Raw genomic sequence first — 16217 nt, 5'->3', positions numbered from 1 at the left:
TCGGTGGGGAATTTTATGTTACGACAAGCACAAATACCAGAATGAGGCTTACCAACACAGAAGCAGTGGAGCGACAGTGCTCCACAACTCCATGCCCGTTGTGAACCAGCTTTTAAGATGATTAAGAGTGGGGTGTGATTCACAAGCTGGATGAAAGGTACTGCTTACATTCATTCTCCAGCCCTTCATCGGCCTGTTATATCTATAAACATGCACTCAGCAGGAACCATGAGGATCTACATATCGTATTCCACAACCCAACCAATCAAACCCCATAAACAACCCCACCAACCCAGCAGCCAAGCCACAAAAACCAACTCCAATGCACCCTGTGTTGACAGGCATCACTACTAACCACCACAACCATCTAAATACAAACCCACAACCAAAATGCCCCCCTCAACCTCCAACTTCAGCTACGCCGCACACCTATACCCCTACGCTCACCCCCTCCCAACAATCATCCCAACAATCCTCCCGCACCTCCCCCCAAGAACCCACATCGTAGCCGGCGGGCTAATCTTCCAGCCCCCATCCACAGAGACCCAAGAACCCAAAATCCTCCTTCTGCGTCGCGCACTCACAGACTCCCTCCCAGGGATCTGGGAAATCCCCGGCGGATCCTGCGACCCAGCCACAGACGCCTCCGTGCTGGCCGGCGCCGCCCGCGAGATCCGCGAGGAGACTGGGTTGATGGTTGCGCGGTTCGTGGAGTTGGTCGCTGTTGATGAGTGGGAGCGGGTTCGTGTCGATGGGGTGCGGAAGGTGGTGAAGTTTACTTTTCTGGTGGAGGTTGAGGGTCCTACCTCTATTTCCGGGGATAGGGGGGTTGGTTCTGCTCCTGGGGAGGTTGGTTCTGGGGATTGTTGGATTCGGTTGGATCCGGCGGAGCATGATGCTTTTGTTTGGGCTACTGAGGAGGAGGTTAGGAGGGGTTTCGTGCCGCTGGGCGAGTCAGATGGAGAGGAAGCGGGCGTGAGGTTGAGGTTTTTGGAGACGCAACGACGGAATTATTTGGAGGGGTTTCGGGTTTTTGCTGCATCTTGTTCGGATGCCTGTAAATGAGTTGGTTGGGAGGATGAACTCAAGGAAATGGCATGGGTTGAGGTGAGGATTGCATTGGGTGGTCATACTACGTTTTGGGAGTGTGATGAGTCGGACGGCTTATACTTATATTCATCATCTAGATATACAGGTTATATATGATTGCTGGTATATACATTTCAAGACCAGACCAACGCCGCACATGCTCCGCTACTCATGCTCATGACCTCCGCTACCCCCATGTCCCCCCGAGCACGGGCAGTCCCGCCCCAGTATCGGTTCCTCCCAGTCATCATCCACCCAATAATCGTCCAAGTCAATGTCATACTCCACGTATCCCTTCCAATCCAAAACTGTCGCATCCTCTACGAGACTTTCCGTGGCCGACTGAGTCGAGTTCGTTGTCTCGAACAACACCCGCTTGTACGTCGTCAGCGGGATCGCGCCGTGATCCGTGACCTCCAGGATTAGGTGCAGGGTCCAGCAACCCGAATCGTTCGAGCTCTTGCCATCACAGATCTCGTCCGCGGCTGGGAGCGTGACCTGCGCACGTTCTCCATCCGTGGAGACGGTGAAATCCAGCGCCGGGATCTGGTTATCCACATTCCAGTCCGTCGAGCCAGGCTCCTTGTATTGGAACCACCGGAACGAGAGGCTGTCACGGTCGGGGTCATAGGTGCCGGACGCATCCAGCGAGACAGTGGCATTAGGCGTCGACGCGATGACCAGCGGGCTCAGTTCGGCGTGTCCGTTCACCACGACAACGGGATGATGGTTGGCCTTGCTCTCGTTGGCCGGGAGGGCCCACTGCATCCGCGCGGCAAAGTCATTTTGATAGGCGTCTCGCCATCTCCAGATGGCAGCGTGATTGGAAGTATAGGTCCGGTTGTTCTGTCCGACAACCCGATCCGCCGCGTCACTGTACTGACGGTACTTCACTTGCTTGGACAGATCGACTAGGGAGTAGCGGCCGCCCCAGGACCCATAGTCGGGTTGCTCAGGCACGCCCAGGCCGTTCTGGATGAGATACAAAAATGTCGGGGTGTCGCCCTCCATGAAGTATTTGTAGTCCGGGTACTCCTTGCCGTAAATGCCGATTTGAATGTTCTTCTTCAGCCAGGCAGCGGAGACCTTGGTGAAGTCCGGACCGCCGACGTCGAAATTGTAGTATTCCTCGCCGGAGATGGCAGACCAGGCGGCAAGACCGTACTGGTTCCAGCCGTGCATGGAAGCGATGTAGAAGATATCGGGGAACTGCTCGCGGATCCAGAGACCGCTGTCGTCTTGGTCGGAGATGGTGTACACGCGCAGCTGAGCACGGAGACGCGCAGCCTCGGTGGCGTTGAAGTTGTGTTGGATGTAGTAGAGGGTCTCTGCAAGGACGTTGACGCCTCCCCAGCCAAGGACCCAGAGGGGCTTATCGACAGGTTGGCGGAGTCGGTCAAGCAGTAGTTCCGCGCCGGAACTGAGGTTCATGCCGGGTCCAACGCCTTCCATACCGTAAACCTGGATCGAATTAGCTGGAATCATTCGGTGACAGGTTCGAGAGGCTTACGGCTGGGCCGGATTTAACGATACTGTGAAGGTATTCTGCTGACGGATATGGGGAGGATGGCGAGGTGTGCTGATTCAGGTTGGCGACCACCTCGGCATACGCATCAACAACATCGGAGATCTGCTCTGGGTACACCTTGTCCTTCAGCCAGGTGGAAGTGACAGCTGCCATGCCTTCGATCTGCAACTGATTGCTATACAGCAGGAATCGCACAAAGGACTCGGTGTCATCAGGCTCATTGGAGATGTCGGAGAGAACGAAGACGCGAGGCTTGGATGCGTAAGTCTGAAGCGAAGAGCGATTGACGTCCGCACTAGCGTCTGCCACGAAGGCATTGAGACACGAAAACAGCAATAGGGAGAGTCGTCTCATGATGGCGATGTGAAGCAAAGGATGTGAACTCCCAAATCAAGCCCAACGAAGAGGGTGGGAGCCAAGGCCATTTGTAGGGCGAGTTGCGGGGGACCAAGGAAAGATGTTCTTGGCTGTTGGGAATGAATGATGATGTTATTTTCTTGCTCGTATAGATAGACAGCCTGCAGTCCAAACCGCTTTACCGGTTTAAACATTGACAAAAGCCGAACCGACCGACTGGAAACTGTGAGGGACCCTTCGGCTCTCCAGATGAGAGAGTGGCTTCTTCCGCAGTCCACAGTCCGCACTCCGCAACTTCTCGTCTGGCTTGCCGTTTCTCCCCGGTAAAGTTTCTCGGCTGTTGGTGGGGTAATCCCGGAGAGGCATCTCTAACCGGCGCTTGCAACTACTGCATTTGTTAGATTAATATGGACAGCATGAACATACTCTCCACAGCAGATACTCACTCAGTGCACAAAAGTTGGCCACCCCACCCCTCAATCTTACGCAACCCAGCAAAATATACGTATCTCCCGGAGGCATCTATTCTCGGCGTATGGCAGTTGATCCTATCCAAGATACCCGCAACTGTCATGGCGAACGGCCTCATCGAACACATGTCCGGATATCTGACAATCATACAAGACCCAAAGCACGCAGCTTGAGTTCACCTACAATCACTTTATCTCCGAGGAAGTAATGCACATCACCTTCCCATCCGGCAAAAAGCAAGCCCCTCATTCGGCATCCCGACACCAGCCCCAACAGCGTGAATTTTTTCCGGCGGAGATGCAGCGCTACAGTTGACTCGGTAAGCCGGGGACGGGTGAAAACCCTTGGCATTCAAAGCCACGGCAATCTGTCCGAGTGAACCATAACGTCATGGACGGAATTGATTGGGCTGCTGCAGAACTCAAGTCTCCTTGCAGGAGCTAGGTCGTGCATAATGGGGCTGTGGGGAATATCTGGTACACACCACTGGGCTTATAAGGTAACCCGGGCAGCCGGTTAGGATGCTGAAAGGGATGTCGGTTGGGAATTCTTTTCGGACGATACCGGTGACTTACCATTAGTGACCTTGACGCGGGTCATCTGGGTCTCCTGCTGCCCTTGAAGGTCTGTGCATTGGCTGCTTGGTTGGACGGCTGATTGGTAGTGGGGATGATCATGCCTGCTCCATGGGCGAATGCTTCGTAGTAGGTTGCTCGGAGATTGAGCTGGATACGAGGGGCCAAGTGTGGCTTATCTGGAGGCGGCAGGCCTCAATGCGGTCTGGTAAGAGCTATAATAATCTGACCTGCTGGTGAGACAGAAATTGGTCTCGATATGACCCCGGATACTCTGCGGGGTTGACTTTGCCTGGGGAAAGACTCGGCGTCTCGGAAACAGAATTCGTACTACACGGAGAACTGCATCTCGTCACGGCCCTCTACAGGCTTTTGTCTCGCCAGGGCAATCGAATGAACGGTTTTGTACCGGCCTAAAATCTGTATCGCTGGATCTGTAGTACGAATGGAACTGAACATCGATTCCAGACGTGAATCTCAGGCTAAATACACATCTGCTCCAGTCAGTCAGCTTGGTTTCATGGTTAAGGCTTGGTGTGGCTCTTTCTGGCTTGGCTCGGCCTCAATTGAACCACCGATATTGCTAATTATCTTTAAAAGGCTTCGATACTACCCCTACCTAACTAAAAACGTTGAAATACTATATCAATTATCTTTAATCATCAGTCAACATTTCACTTGCGGGATGTCGCGCGTTTGCATTACACTCGGATCTCTGTAATATGGTAGTCAATGCAGCAATGAAACGGACAGAGCGCGCGTGGGCTGAGTTCTGACTCGGTCGGGATAAAGATTGACAAGCCTGGACCTTGGATCCCGGTCAAAAAGAAACTTCGAAGCCACCATTAGAAGAGCTGCTCGCTATGGTAGATTAAACAGAGGGAAAATGATTGAAGAGCCAGGTGGCTATCTAGACACTAGATTTTGAAAACCGGAAATCATAGGGCACGTTTCGATTCCATGATCCATGAATACAGTGACTGTCGACTCACTTGCGTGAAGGAGAAGAGGGAAACGCTACACTGGGGACATGAAAGCCAAGTCAGCGAAACCAGGGGTGCATGATGGCTTCCGCAGCGCTGACGCGCTGTTCCGGACATAATCTAAGCATTTTGCGCAGAAGATCCAGAGCCAGCTCGTCAGCCTGCCAGAACACCTGGCGTAGGTCCATCAAGCCCTCTTGTGGGTATATGCTGGGCCTGTATTCAGGCAGTCGGGAAACCCCCGGCCATGACGCTTCCGTGGGCGTTCCTAACAGACGGAAGATCCGATGCAGCTGGTTGTCGTTGGAGGTACCGGGAAACAGAGGTCGGCCGAGATACATCTCAGCCATGATGCAGCCGATCGACCAGATATCGATATTGGTGTTGTACGCTCGACTGCCCAGGAGCACATCGGGAGCTCGATACCAGAGGGTGACAACTTCGTTGGAGAAGGTGTTGACCGGGATTCCAATTGCGCGCGCCAGGCCGAAGTCCGCCAGCTTGAGCTGACCGGAACTGCTGATCAAAAGGTTCTGAGGCTTGAGGTCTCGATGAATGACGCGGTTTCGATGGCAGAATGCTGTTCCGCACAGCACTTGATAGATGAACGACTTGATCTGGGACTGATCCAGCTTGCCCTGGTCACCTTGAGTATCCATATATTGTTTCAGATCCTTGTCCATAAATTCGAACACAAGGACCAGTTGACCGTCGCCCTGGACGACATCGTACAGGTTGAGAATATTTTCATGCTTGAGTTCTTTCATCAAGGAAATCTCCCGGATGGCTGTGGACGGGGTCCCTTCCTCCTGATCAAGGTGAATCTGCTTGAGGGCTACTATTTCTCCCGTTTGGCTATTACGCCCTTTGTAAACCTGTTCAATTCAGCTATAGGTTGGTGATTTGGTCCTTTTTGTCAAGGGCCGGGCGGACGAGGGTTAACGCACAGTTGCGTAAGTTCCTTCACCGAGCTGGACCAGCCAGCATCGAGAGAAAGTTCGCAGTTTAGCTCAAACGTTGCAAATGATTTGAGGAAATATTCGAAAGGAAGAACATCTACAAACCTTGTCGAGTTGCACGAAAGAGTATGGTTGGAGTTGGTTTGTTTCCATGGTTGCGATAGTGTTTCTGTTTGATCTTATCCCCAGTGCGGACCGGGGCGGTGGGAAGAGCCAAGGAGGGAAATTTTGAGGGTTGGAGTAAGTATACTGTTATCGTCTCACTTTTACAGTATAATATAGTCCGGGTCTGAAGTGATCTTAGACTAGAGAGCAGGGCTTCAGGGGTTCCTGAGATACTGTACTGTACAATACCACTTCTTAACTGTGACCCCTCACAGCAAACACTGACTCTCTAGGGCACGTTGCTCCATCGCCCAATCAACTCTCAGCCGAGTCATGCACCTGTACGTAGCGTGGACAGATGCGCGATTTTGTGACCGCAAGTTGCCGGTGTGATTGCCTAGTGGCGTGCTACTACTGAGTTCAAAACGCAAGCAATAATCCAGTAAGGCAGTCGACAAGCCACTGGGACTAGTGCTTATTCCACCTCCCGGCACAAGCTTACCAATCAAGCGCAATGATCTACACTCTTTTATTTCTGTGTTCTGGTAGCAATACGCGAGGTCTAAGCGATATTTATAGGCATTGGCCGGAGAAAAAATGGTATCACCCCTCACAACCCTTGTAGTTCACAAGCTTCCCTGTACCCTTCATAGCCATCTCTCATGGCCGAGTGTGCCAGGCTCCTGACTTCCGGCTGTCTCGCTGGATAATACTGCATGTGATTGAGCGCCAAATATCGAAGTAAATGAACAGAACTGACGTCTAGTCTTACTCGGTCATAAATAGTGGACCTCATCTGACATTATACAACCAGCTAAGTATTGAGTGTTTTGCGCAATGGCTGAACCGTTACGGATGCCTCTCTGTTCGACCCAAACCTCCTTCATCTTGACATCTTTAGCATCCCCGCCGTGATATCATTACCTACATTCTCAGCTATTTCAAGGACCAAGAGTCGCAACTGCACGGACTTTTCTGTGGCCGGCGCTTCGCACTTTCCCCAAAGAAGCTGATCCAGCAAGTATCAACCTTCTCCGCTTTATCTTCCATGAGTCGCCGCTAAACTATTATCCTCACCAGTCCCTGGATGGCCCTTGGATGTGACTTCCAGATGCACCGGCCCATAATATTTGTCAAAGTGTTGATTCGGAAGGAGCCACGGTGGCTCTAGATGATGATCCCAAATAGTCATCTATCCCGGTCCCCGCCTGCCTTTTCCGCTTCACTTGCATGCCGATGAATTTCTATCGCTGCTCTCCCTTCATCTCACCTCAAACTGGTTGTCCTTTCTTGGGGAGTTTATCATCGTGCGAATTATGGTTGTATGAAAGCAGTCCTACTCTCTATCTTGAAGGAGACAATAGCTGCTCTTCTTCTTTCACACCTGCTACAAGTGGAACTCGCCACTTATCACACTCTTTGCTTTATGAAGTTTTGATTGTATCATTTCCATAACAGGGAATGTTCATCAAAAGCTTATTGGTGTCATGAAAGGTCCTAGATACACCTCTTTCAAACAGCAATTTTATGCTTCTCAAGCATGTATATTAATATGGCTACCAGCTCGCAATTAATCCCAGAAGCTCTCATTCTCCATCAGACTCCAGTTTTCTCTCTTCAGAATCACAAATTCAACAGCAAAAAACAGCCTTGAAGACAACAACCGCAGTTCAATCTCAAGTCCTTCAGCTACCATAACCCGAATAGCTAGCAAAATGCCTCAATCTTCTCCATACAAGGGCAATGAAGCCGTCAGGTTCGAACGGGCTACAGTCAGCCCGGGGCAATTCGGATACCTGAAATATGGCGTGGGGCACGAGGACCGGGAGCGGATCATCACACTCACTCTTGGACGCGGGCAACTCCGCAGTTGGGATTTCGTGGGCCGCCTGCTTGTGCACACCTGGAGGGTGCAGCGCCAGGAGAATCCCGCGCTGGTCGGCAAGCGCCTGGGCGCCATCGTGCACTACATCAACATCCCGGCGAACATCACTCAGACACGCATGTTCCTCGAGGAGTATGACAGCGGGCCCCGTCCGTTCCTGTACCACGGCGTGCAGAACTTCCATTACGACCATCACGATTACAGCCATATCATTAGGCAGTTCCTCAGGTCTTTCCCCATAACTCCACGGCTGGATTCGCTCGACGTCTACGAGATAGCCGATAAGGACGACGCCGACACCGGCGACGACGATAATGCAAGCGGTGACGAAGAGGGAGCGGCCCGGCGTCGTGAGGATGCTCGCGACGCCGAGCAGCAGGATACTGGTGGTGATGAAGGGGTAACCCCGCGTCGCGAGAATGTTCGCTCTACCGAGCGGCAGCAGAGTGCCGGCGATCACTACGATCGCATAATTGATCTGATCCACAGTGTCGTTACGGAGGAAGATGCTGAGCGCTTGGCCTCTCAGCGAGAGACCGGTGATGGCGAAGAGGAAAGCCAGCGTCGGGTTAGGGCTGTGACGATGGTAAAGCTGTGGTATGACTGATACCTTGTGCTCCTGGAGGGAGCGAAAGAAAAAGAAAACAAAGAGAATTGCCAGATAAAGAAAAGAATCAGGAAGACAAAGAACCCCGGGAGAAAAAGGGAAACAAGAAAAACCAATGGAAAAAAGGCAGTCAAGTCTCTCTCTTCCAGAGAGACCTGGCGATTTGATGTCCTATCTCTAATCCTTATTACAAAGAACATGTCAATCTATATAGATTTTAAGTGTATATCTGATCTGTACCTCAGCCTAGGCACTACAGTATTCACTGTCTCCTCTGGCATTCAAATGAGGAATCCATTGATAGAATGGAAAGGTAATCAATTAAAGATGGCTTAACGAGAGCGTGTTCCCTGTCAACGGCTTTTTAGATCTGGTGAAATTATACAGAAGGCCCTCCTGGTTAGTTGCAATGATAACACTGATATTCTGGATAGGTCCTTAAAGCACTTAGCTGTATGTAACCACACACATCGACATGGTAGTGATCAAGTATCTCAATTACGCCCAGAATGCTAGGGCTTTGAACCCAAACGATTGATGTCAGTCTTGAGCTCGAGGCTTAATTACTGTAATATTAGCACTGCGGCGTTTTTTGACAAAACTGCAATTCACAATTCACCTGGTCAGATTGCCGAGTGGCCGTGAAAGGGGCCAATTCCTAGACAACCGGAGTACTTGGCTCTCGTTGCACTTGAATGTTTATTTCTACGTCTAGAATATACCAGTAGTTGGACTAGTGAAGTAATTGAAGGCAGGACTCGTATCAATAGAACTAGCTTGACTCTAACCTCAGCGAACAGAGACAAAATTAAAGCATTTGGACCATCCTATTTAAGATCGAAAACAATGCATGGTTTGTGTTTGTAGAAACGGCTATCTTCTGCATTCGTTTGCAATTGGTTTGATGATGTATATATTTGCTTAATCATCAACAACAAGACAATATGGCCGAGCGGTCTAAGGCGATAGACTAGAAATCTATTCTCTTCGGAGGCGTCGGTTCAAATCCGACTGTTGTCGTTTTTTGCTTTTTAGTTATTCCCACACCGTATAGTCATGAACTCGTGATCAGTTGGATCAGTTGGCCTAGCCAAAGGATTGCTTGCTATCAGAATTATGGGTTGTTGAAAAATCCACTCTTCTTGATCTCCGGACACACCGAGAATCTCAAACATCGGGCCCGGTGTAGTTCCAAAACTATGAGATGTGGCATGAAGGACAGACAGGTAGAGTATTCCTCCTGAGGTGAAAGGCCACCTCCACTGAATGTATACGCTACTGTGAAGCGGTAAACCTTGCTGCTTACGAGCAAGGCTTGGAAAACCCACCCAAAGAATGCTATCTTCTTTGTTGGTTTCTAGTTTGTGAAAGCCTGATGGGAAATCTGCAGAGATAGTCTCCGTATAATCTCTTTCATCTGGTGGGACTAGAGATAAAACACCTGTAGAATCGACATATAAGTACGCATCGATGACGCAAAACAAACTCAACTCCACAATTCAACTCCAGACAGTTGGACTCCCCCTCCCGTGGTCAGTCAATCTGCCCTGTGATCAAAAGGAACAATGATGCCTTCTTTCCAGCAAACATCGCACAATTTCTGGGCTCTCGACTCCTGGGTTGACGGCCGCAGGAATCTCTCGCTTCCGGCACTGTTCATTCCTTTTGAAACACCAAGTCGAGCTCCGATCTCAAATGGAGGTGTGGGTGCCGCCAAGGGAGGCCCCAAGCGCGTAGCATGTCATGATCTGGGTCCTCACGGCGGATGGCGACTGCCTTGAAGCGGCCCACGAGATGCTCGATGCCAAGCTCTTTCAGCTTTTGGCTGACGAGGACTGGGAGCACGAGGAGCGCACGAGGCTGAATTGGTCCACCAGGATGCTGTGGCGCGTTAGGCGGGAGGGGGAGTTCGACGAGTATTCGCTGCAGATTTGGAAGATCGAGGACTGGCCGGAGAAGACTCTCTATTCGGATATCCCTACTGGCAGGGAGAGAAAGAGGAATATTGACAGGTTCTGCAGGGCGCTGAATTTTATTAACGATTGGCTTTGAGGGCAAAGCTGCGCAGTCAGGGTTCGTTCGTGTCTTGGTGAGTAGAATGGCAAGGCTTTGTATACGAGGTATTCCTTGGTACAAGGTAGTATGTATAGTCCTCCACAAATGACCTTCGAAGATAATCTCTCTTCGGAATATATTCTTACTTATGCTTGACATCCCAGATTGCACGATGGATTCACCACTCCCCTGCAACCAAAGCAAAAGAGACAACCCCAGTAACCCTTACTAAATCTCCGAACGCCCCATCCTAGACTCAAAAATCAAGAGCATACGAGTTTTAATCAGATCAATTCCTCACGAATAAAACCCACTTCCTGAAACCCAGATCCAGATCCAGACTCAAGACGCAGTAGACTTAAAGTTTTCCCCCGCCCCTCTTCCATTCTCTCATCCTTGAACTTGAATTTGAATTCGAGCTCGAACCCGAGCTCGTATCAGAGACATACCCCTGACTCTGACTCGGAAGCCGCCTCTTCATCTCCTCTGCCTCCAGAGCCCGCAAACGCCGCGCATCCGCCTCCGCCTGGCTCTCCAACCGCCCATCCCACCACCGCCGTCTCCTCCGTCGCCAGAACGGCGCCGCCACCATCCCGTACCGCTCAATACTGCCTCTCTTGGCCTCCTGCACCAGTACCCTTCTCCTCAGGCAATTGGTGTTCCGCGTGTGATGCCGGAGCCGGCGGCTCTCAAAATCGTTGGAGGATCGGTTCCTGGCGCGGAAGCTGGAGCGGGGGTGTGGGCGATGGAGGTGATGGGGGTGCTGGGGGCGCTGGGGATGGATGGCGGGATCGGTGGGTTGGTTCTCGTGGTATGGTGAGGCTGCTGCGTGGGCGCTTGAGGTGGGGAGTCCTTCGGGGATGGGGTACTATTGTTTTTCAATTGAGCGTGGTTAGTTCTGGTGTTGCAGGGAAGAGGAATGAGAGGTAGTGGATAGAGGATGGAGAATGAGATGGATCGAAACAGAAGGGAGGACATACACCCCGGAGATCGGAGAGATCGTAGCCACCTGCATGTGCGATCAGTCTTAGTTGGTCTCTCTGCGCGGGTGACAGATGTTTGTAGAGACGAGTGGCGGGTGTGGCAGTCCTATCGGATGATAAGCATAAGTATAGCTCGAGGGTAATGCAGAGTATACTGGGTCATACCCAGACGGATGCTCGGGGGCTCTCCTTTGCCGACGATCAAGTTCGAGTAAAGCGTACGGGGTGAGATTGTGAATCTCAGGGGGACGACGCATGATTTTGGAGAGGATCTTTTTTGTTTTGCTGGGCTGAGGGTGTTGCTCCTTGGTAGGCATGGCGCTATGTTGGTGGTTGTGGTGGCGCGGCCATATCATAAGTAGTTGAGCGACAATAGGATAGGTTAAATGTATGTGCGAGCAAGGGAGAGATAATAGTCATTGCTCGTAGTAGACCAGGAAGACTAGACATGATATGAATTATCTGAACAAAGAACAACTGCACTTTGTTGGGGACAAAGCGCTATGTTCCTAGTGAATGAGCTTTGTTTCTTCTCATCTGAGCGTCTGCTTTCGCCAGTATGAGATAAAGAAAGACTGCAGCCTGGAACAGTATCAGAATTGAAAACACGTCATTATGCTATACAATCAGTATTGTAGGGTATGTCCTCCCACCACCACATGTTTAGCAAAGAGTTTTGGGAAAGCATCCAGAGCACCTGGAGGTTCGATCGATGACTCCATCCTTGCAGCCGAAGCTGATACAAAGATGCTGGGGCTATAAGGATCTATGCGATGTGATAATTTTTATGCCAGCTTCGAAGATACTCTGGCCACCGGATCTCCTTCTCCCATATTTGAAGCTGGTTATTATTCGGGCAGTCCTAGATACCATAATTTTAATTTTCAGCCTGTATTGATATTAGTGTTCTACCTATTCTTTCGTCACATTTCCTCACAAGACAAGCCATACATCAGGGTTTTCTGACAGGCTTAGTACCAATGACCTATTCACAGGAGAACTGCGATATCACCGAACACATACTACCAACAAGCTTGGTTTAGACCATCCCCCGCACATTAGCGTAGAAAATCCACACCTTTTAGATCGATTGAATAAATGACATCTGCACAATGAGGAGGACTAGACCCCCAGGCTGCATCCACTCCATCGAAACCACGTGTAGGTATAGTGCTTGAGCTACCGCGCGCTAACTCAGCCTTCCAGATTGTCTTGTGCCCCGTGCGCTGTCAGCCTGGTCTCAGCAAAATATTTTAACCCCTTCGCTCCAACTGTGCTAGATTATTCATATTGTGTTATAGTTGTTCCTTAGTTTTCAAATTTGTTGGTGACTCGTCTCCAGTGACCAGCTGAGTAGTGGTGTGACTACCTACCATACCTGCCTGCCTGCCCGCCTAAATAATTTGTTTCCGTTTACTTTCCCCTCACCCCACCTTCTTCACCTTTCCACCTTTAGTCTCCTCCTCACTTTTTCTCTCTGCCTTCTCCGCATCTCGACTTAACACCATTAACACATTCTTTACCCCTCCCGTTTCCATTCCTTCCTCAACACTTCATGCGTCTCATTATCGGATAAGCATTAACAGTCATGGGCACAAGAGGCCTCATGGTCTACCGCTGCCGCGGTAGATACTTCACTTACCACAACCAGTATGACAGCTACCCGGAGGGACTAGGCCAGGAATTTGTTGACTCTATCCCTAAAGACCCTGCTGAGTACCAAGGCATGTTCCTCACCCCTAAGCAATCCTGTCAGTCTAGCTTATACTCGAAGCAGCATGGCTCGAAGCCCTTCGGCACATTTTCTCTCGTCTGGTCGATCAATTTGAAACACAGTGTCTCCCAGTAGTCATTCAGCCCCTTGAAGAAGAAGATTCCGACCCCTCGCTTGCTGAACGCTACGAGAAAAGCTACTTTGCCGTCGACGATGAGATCAATCACCCACCACTTCAGATAATGCCCCTGCATTGGAGGTCCACGGATCACGAATGGTTCTACACAGTTGACCTGGACAAGGAGATTTTCAGCATCGACTTTGCTGTTCATCTCCACCTTTCCAAGCTTCCACATGATCCCAATTGGATTACCTATCTCGGTAAAGATGTCCACAGGCGTCGTGCGGCTGATAAGTGCACACCCTTACATATGCTGGCCAATCCTGCCTTCAAGCCCGAAGTCAATAGCGCGTCCATTGCTGCGTACAGGCTACTTGACGTCGAGACGGTCACGCCGGAATCGTTTTATCTTCCCCAAGATATCTCTTTTCATCGTGAAACCTTCTTGACGTTCATTTGCTCGTGCATGCAGTCGGATCACCGTGCTATCCTAGATGGGAGCTATCTCGAATGGGAACCTAAGGATCTGCCATTCAGAGAAATTGCATATGCGTTTCTATCTCTGGCTACAGGCAATGTGTCCTTGGAAAGCATCCAGCACTTCGACAGAAACCACGAGGCTGAAGGATACTTCCTTGTTCGAGGTGAAGGGTCTTCAGACTCGGAATCTTTGATGCCTCGCTTTCTCTGCGAATCACACTACCCCGGTGTGGAGGCCGGATCTTCTCCCCAGCAAACAACATATTGGATGGATAGCGTCTTGGTCCACCTAGTCTCAGGGCTTGATCGCGTTGAGGTTGAAGAAGCCGCTATTGCCGAAGCTGTGGAGTTCGGCCTCAAACAGGGACGCACTTCATTTTATGCGATTGTCTTCTCAATCCTAGACGTAGTCCTGTTGCGTGTCCGGACAACATCAGGCAAGACCATCGTCCAGAGAAGCCCAGTCATGTCCATGTTCGAGTTTAACGACACCAACTCGTCTTTTTCAAAGGGGCCTCGGAGTAGACCATCTCCGAGCACTGAAGGCAATGACTCCACTGATGACTCGCGGCTGGAGAAGAAGATATCTAAGGTCGAAGCCCCCAGCGATTCTGAAACCATAAAGTCAGTGACAGCTCTTTGGTCGAAGCAGCTAGGCCTCTCTCCCACTTTTATTACAATGCTACGTTTCTTTGATGCAGCCGTATACCATGACCTGGAAGGGGCCGTGTCCCGCGTCCTGCCAAATGAGACTCTGTCGGCCGTAATGGAGCACACCGATATCGGCACGTATCGTATTATGAGCAATCTGTCAGCCTATTGCCGCAACACCAGCCTGAGTGAGTTTCGACTAAACGATAAGTATGCTCTCATTGGCTTTGACTTCGACAACGTCCATTACACCTTGAAGAACACACGCACGGGAAAGCAGAGCATTGCGCGAATGCGCAGAACGTCCGGAGACGGCGATGAATTGGTTTTGAGCCCAGTGATCGGAATAAGGAATCCGGCAAGACGCAGCATCATCGACTCTATACAACTGTGCTTTCTTGGGATTATTGATGAGGATGCCCCATACACAAAGGCCATTGAAATGCCGGAGCCGTAAGTTCGCTGTTGGTATAGCTTTGGAAGTCTAAGACTAATGTCAGCCTTTAGAATTTGTTATTGTCTCAATTTCTATGACTTCAATCTACCCTCCAAAGACGATGATAAGCTGTTGCATCTGCGGCCACACGAGTATACCGAATCCGTGTGGAAAGGGTGGGACCAATACATCCAGAAATTGCTCTGGAGATATCTCGGTAATGACCACAACGCCCTCGAGCTTGACAAGGGTAGATTCCGATGTCTCGTCCCTCCTCGATATCGCGAGATCACCATGAGAAACGCCAAGTGCAGCGGCCTCCACTGTTTCCTGCGCCACGCTCGGGACGAAACTGACGAAGAGTGGGAGCTCACCCTGAGGTACGCACTGCGTCGGCTGAGTGTTCGAGAGACGTCCAGAAATGGGTACGCTTCCGATCTCATCGATCACAATTTTCTCCCACGTGGACGGCCCGTGGTGATCGGATTTTCCACCCGTGTCAAACTCTTCTATTACGTCCACCATCGTCGCGACGAGAGTCCTGCGGTTTATCCCGACGCGGGTGACCTCGGCACTCAAGCGGCTGAGAGATGCACAAATCCAGACCCCGGTCAACGCCTGGTCCCACTGATTCCTGATATTATCGATCTGAGAGACGATGCATCCAGGGCTCAGTTCGAGGGTTGGTTCCAGCGTTTCTGTGGCGCGATGGGGGAGAAGACGGAATACGATCCCTTCAGTAATCAGCAGCAGCCATTGATTTGTGTCCCCGAGCAGCAGCCCGACACAGCTAAGTCGCCCATGACTAGTACCGAGCCTGTCGGGAGCGACGTGGTGTATGACTTATCTTGAGGATGATTGAGAGGGGGGAAGAGGAACCGCATGTGCCGTTGGCATGGATGGAGGCAATTGGGAGATTGTATGGTAATTATCTGTGCTGAATAAATAGTAATCGAGCAATGACAAAGTCTTGCACTCTTGATCGTAGGATCGTAATTGAGATTTCATTAGCCTGTTTCGGTCTAATTCAAGTTCGGTTGACTCCGCCGAGCTCGTTGCATGTAGCTATCCATGTAGGTGCTTCGTTGAACAGACTTGCAATTCGTACCGCGGAACCCACGGGTGAGTAGATCCGGACACTCCTAGACAAGGGGCATTCAGCTACTGATATACCTATAGTATCTCTTGAAAAGCACGGCACCATAGATCAATATATTC

At 50.6% G+C, this 16217-nt stretch overlaps 6 protein-coding genes and 1 non-coding gene across 7 annotated transcripts; 4 read left to right on the top strand and 3 right to left on the bottom strand.

Annotated features, from left to right (window-relative positions):
• The first annotated feature begins 337 nt into the window (after positions 1 to 337).
• On the top strand, positions 338 to 1179 carry BO97DRAFT_6523 (NUDIX hydrolase). Its single transcript, XM_025700965.1, has one exon. The coding sequence runs from the start codon at positions 391 to 393 to the stop codon at positions 1063 to 1065; it is 675 nt and encodes a 224-aa protein (XP_025556602.1). The 5' UTR covers positions 338 to 390; the 3' UTR covers positions 1066 to 1179.
• A 37-nt stretch (positions 1180 to 1216) lies between these two features.
• On the bottom strand, positions 1217 to 3215 carry BO97DRAFT_380854 (DUF1593-domain-containing protein). Its single transcript, XM_025693224.1, has 2 exons — positions 2600 to 3215; positions 1217 to 2550 (listed from the first exon to the last, which is right to left on the bottom strand). Exons 1-2 carry the CDS (start codon positions 2969 to 2971, stop codon positions 1255 to 1257), a joined length of 1668 nt encoding a protein of 555 aa, XP_025556601.1. The 5' UTR covers positions 2972 to 3215; the 3' UTR covers positions 1217 to 1254.
• A 1487-nt stretch (positions 3216 to 4702) lies between these two features.
• On the bottom strand, positions 4703 to 6195 carry BO97DRAFT_359257 (protein kinase). Its single transcript, XM_025692310.1, has 3 exons — positions 6068 to 6195; positions 5951 to 5974; positions 4703 to 5878 (listed from the first exon to the last, which is right to left on the bottom strand). Exons 1-3 carry the CDS (start codon positions 6113 to 6115, stop codon positions 5063 to 5065), a joined length of 888 nt encoding a protein of 295 aa, XP_025556600.1. The 5' UTR covers positions 6116 to 6195; the 3' UTR covers positions 4703 to 5062.
• Positions 6196 to 7782: 1587 nt separating this feature from the next.
• BO97DRAFT_419683 (uncharacterized protein) lies at positions 7783 to 8559 on the top strand (the record flags this gene model as incomplete). Its single annotated transcript, XM_025696581.1, has 1 exon — positions 7783 to 8559. One exon carries the CDS (start codon positions 7783 to 7785, stop codon positions 8557 to 8559), a length of 777 nt encoding a protein of 258 aa, XP_025556599.1.
• Positions 8560 to 9497: 938 nt separating this feature from the next.
• Positions 9498 to 9579, top strand: BO97DRAFT_t16. The gene has a single exon. It is a non-coding gene; the product is annotated as a tRNA-Ser (tRNA).
• Positions 9580 to 10215: 636 nt separating this feature from the next.
• Positions 10216 to 11914, bottom strand: BO97DRAFT_409875 (uncharacterized protein; the record flags this gene model as incomplete). Its single annotated transcript, XM_025696115.1, has 5 exons — positions 10216 to 10685; positions 10844 to 10869; positions 11064 to 11482; positions 11595 to 11703; positions 11763 to 11914. The coding sequence occupies 5 exons, from the start codon at positions 11912 to 11914 to the stop codon at positions 10216 to 10218; spliced, it is 1176 nt and encodes a 391-aa protein (XP_025556598.1).
• Positions 11915 to 12905: 991 nt separating this feature from the next.
• Positions 12906 to 15957, top strand: BO97DRAFT_474443 (uncharacterized protein). Its single transcript, XM_025700326.1, has 3 exons — positions 12906 to 13321; positions 13375 to 15016; positions 15071 to 15957. The coding sequence occupies exons 1-3, from the start codon at positions 13186 to 13188 to the stop codon at positions 15849 to 15851; spliced, it is 2559 nt and encodes an 852-aa protein (XP_025556597.1). The 5' UTR covers positions 12906 to 13185; the 3' UTR covers positions 15852 to 15957.
• The last annotated feature ends 260 nt before the right edge of the window (positions 15958 to 16217 follow it).

Source organism: Aspergillus homomorphus, assembly GCF_003184865.1.
Source record: "Aspergillus homomorphus CBS 101889 unplaced genomic scaffold BO97scaffold_1, whole genome shotgun sequence".
NCBI lineage: Eukaryota > Fungi > Ascomycota > Eurotiomycetes > Eurotiales > Aspergillaceae > Aspergillus > Aspergillus homomorphus.
Note: the sequence above shows the minus strand (reverse complement) of the source record. Positions and strands in the feature narration are given on the sequence as shown.

What these genes read in the sequence shown, in the direction of transcription:
- BO97DRAFT_359257 (XM_025692310.1), bottom strand. Translation starts at nt 6,115, where the DNA reads ATGGAAACAAACCAACTCCAACCATACTCTTTCGTGCAACTCGACAAG. An exon ending in CTTTCGTGCAACTCGACAAG is followed by an intron (nt 5,975 to 6,067) that starts GTTTGTAGATGT and finishes TGGCTGGTCCAG; the next exon opens with CTCGGTGAAGGAACTTACGC. An exon ending in GTGAAGGAACTTACGCAACT is followed by an intron (nt 5,879 to 5,950) that starts GTGCGTTAACCC and finishes TGAATTGAACAG; the next exon opens with GTTTACAAAGGGCGTAATAG.
- BO97DRAFT_380854 (XM_025693224.1), bottom strand. Translation starts at nt 2,971, where the DNA reads ATGAGACGACTCTCCCTATTGCTGTTTTCGTGTCTCAATGCCTTCGTG. An exon ending in TCGTTAAATCCGGCCCAGCC is followed by an intron (nt 2,551 to 2,599) that starts GTAAGCCTCTCG and finishes AATTCGATCCAG; the next exon opens with GTTTACGGTATGGAAGGCGT.
- BO97DRAFT_6523 (XM_025700965.1), top strand. Translation starts at nt 391, where the DNA reads ATGCCCCCCTCAACCTCCAACTTCAGCTACGCCGCACACCTATACCCC.
- BO97DRAFT_474443 (XM_025700326.1), top strand. Translation starts at nt 13,186, where the DNA reads ATGGGCACAAGAGGCCTCATGGTCTACCGCTGCCGCGGTAGATACTTC. An exon ending in AGACCCTGCTGAGTACCAAG is followed by an intron (nt 13,322 to 13,374) that starts GCATGTTCCTCA and finishes TACTCGAAGCAG; the next exon opens with CATGGCTCGAAGCCCTTCGG. An exon ending in GCCATTGAAATGCCGGAGCC is followed by an intron (nt 15,017 to 15,070) that starts GTAAGTTCGCTG and finishes GTCAGCCTTTAG; the next exon opens with AATTTGTTATTGTCTCAATT.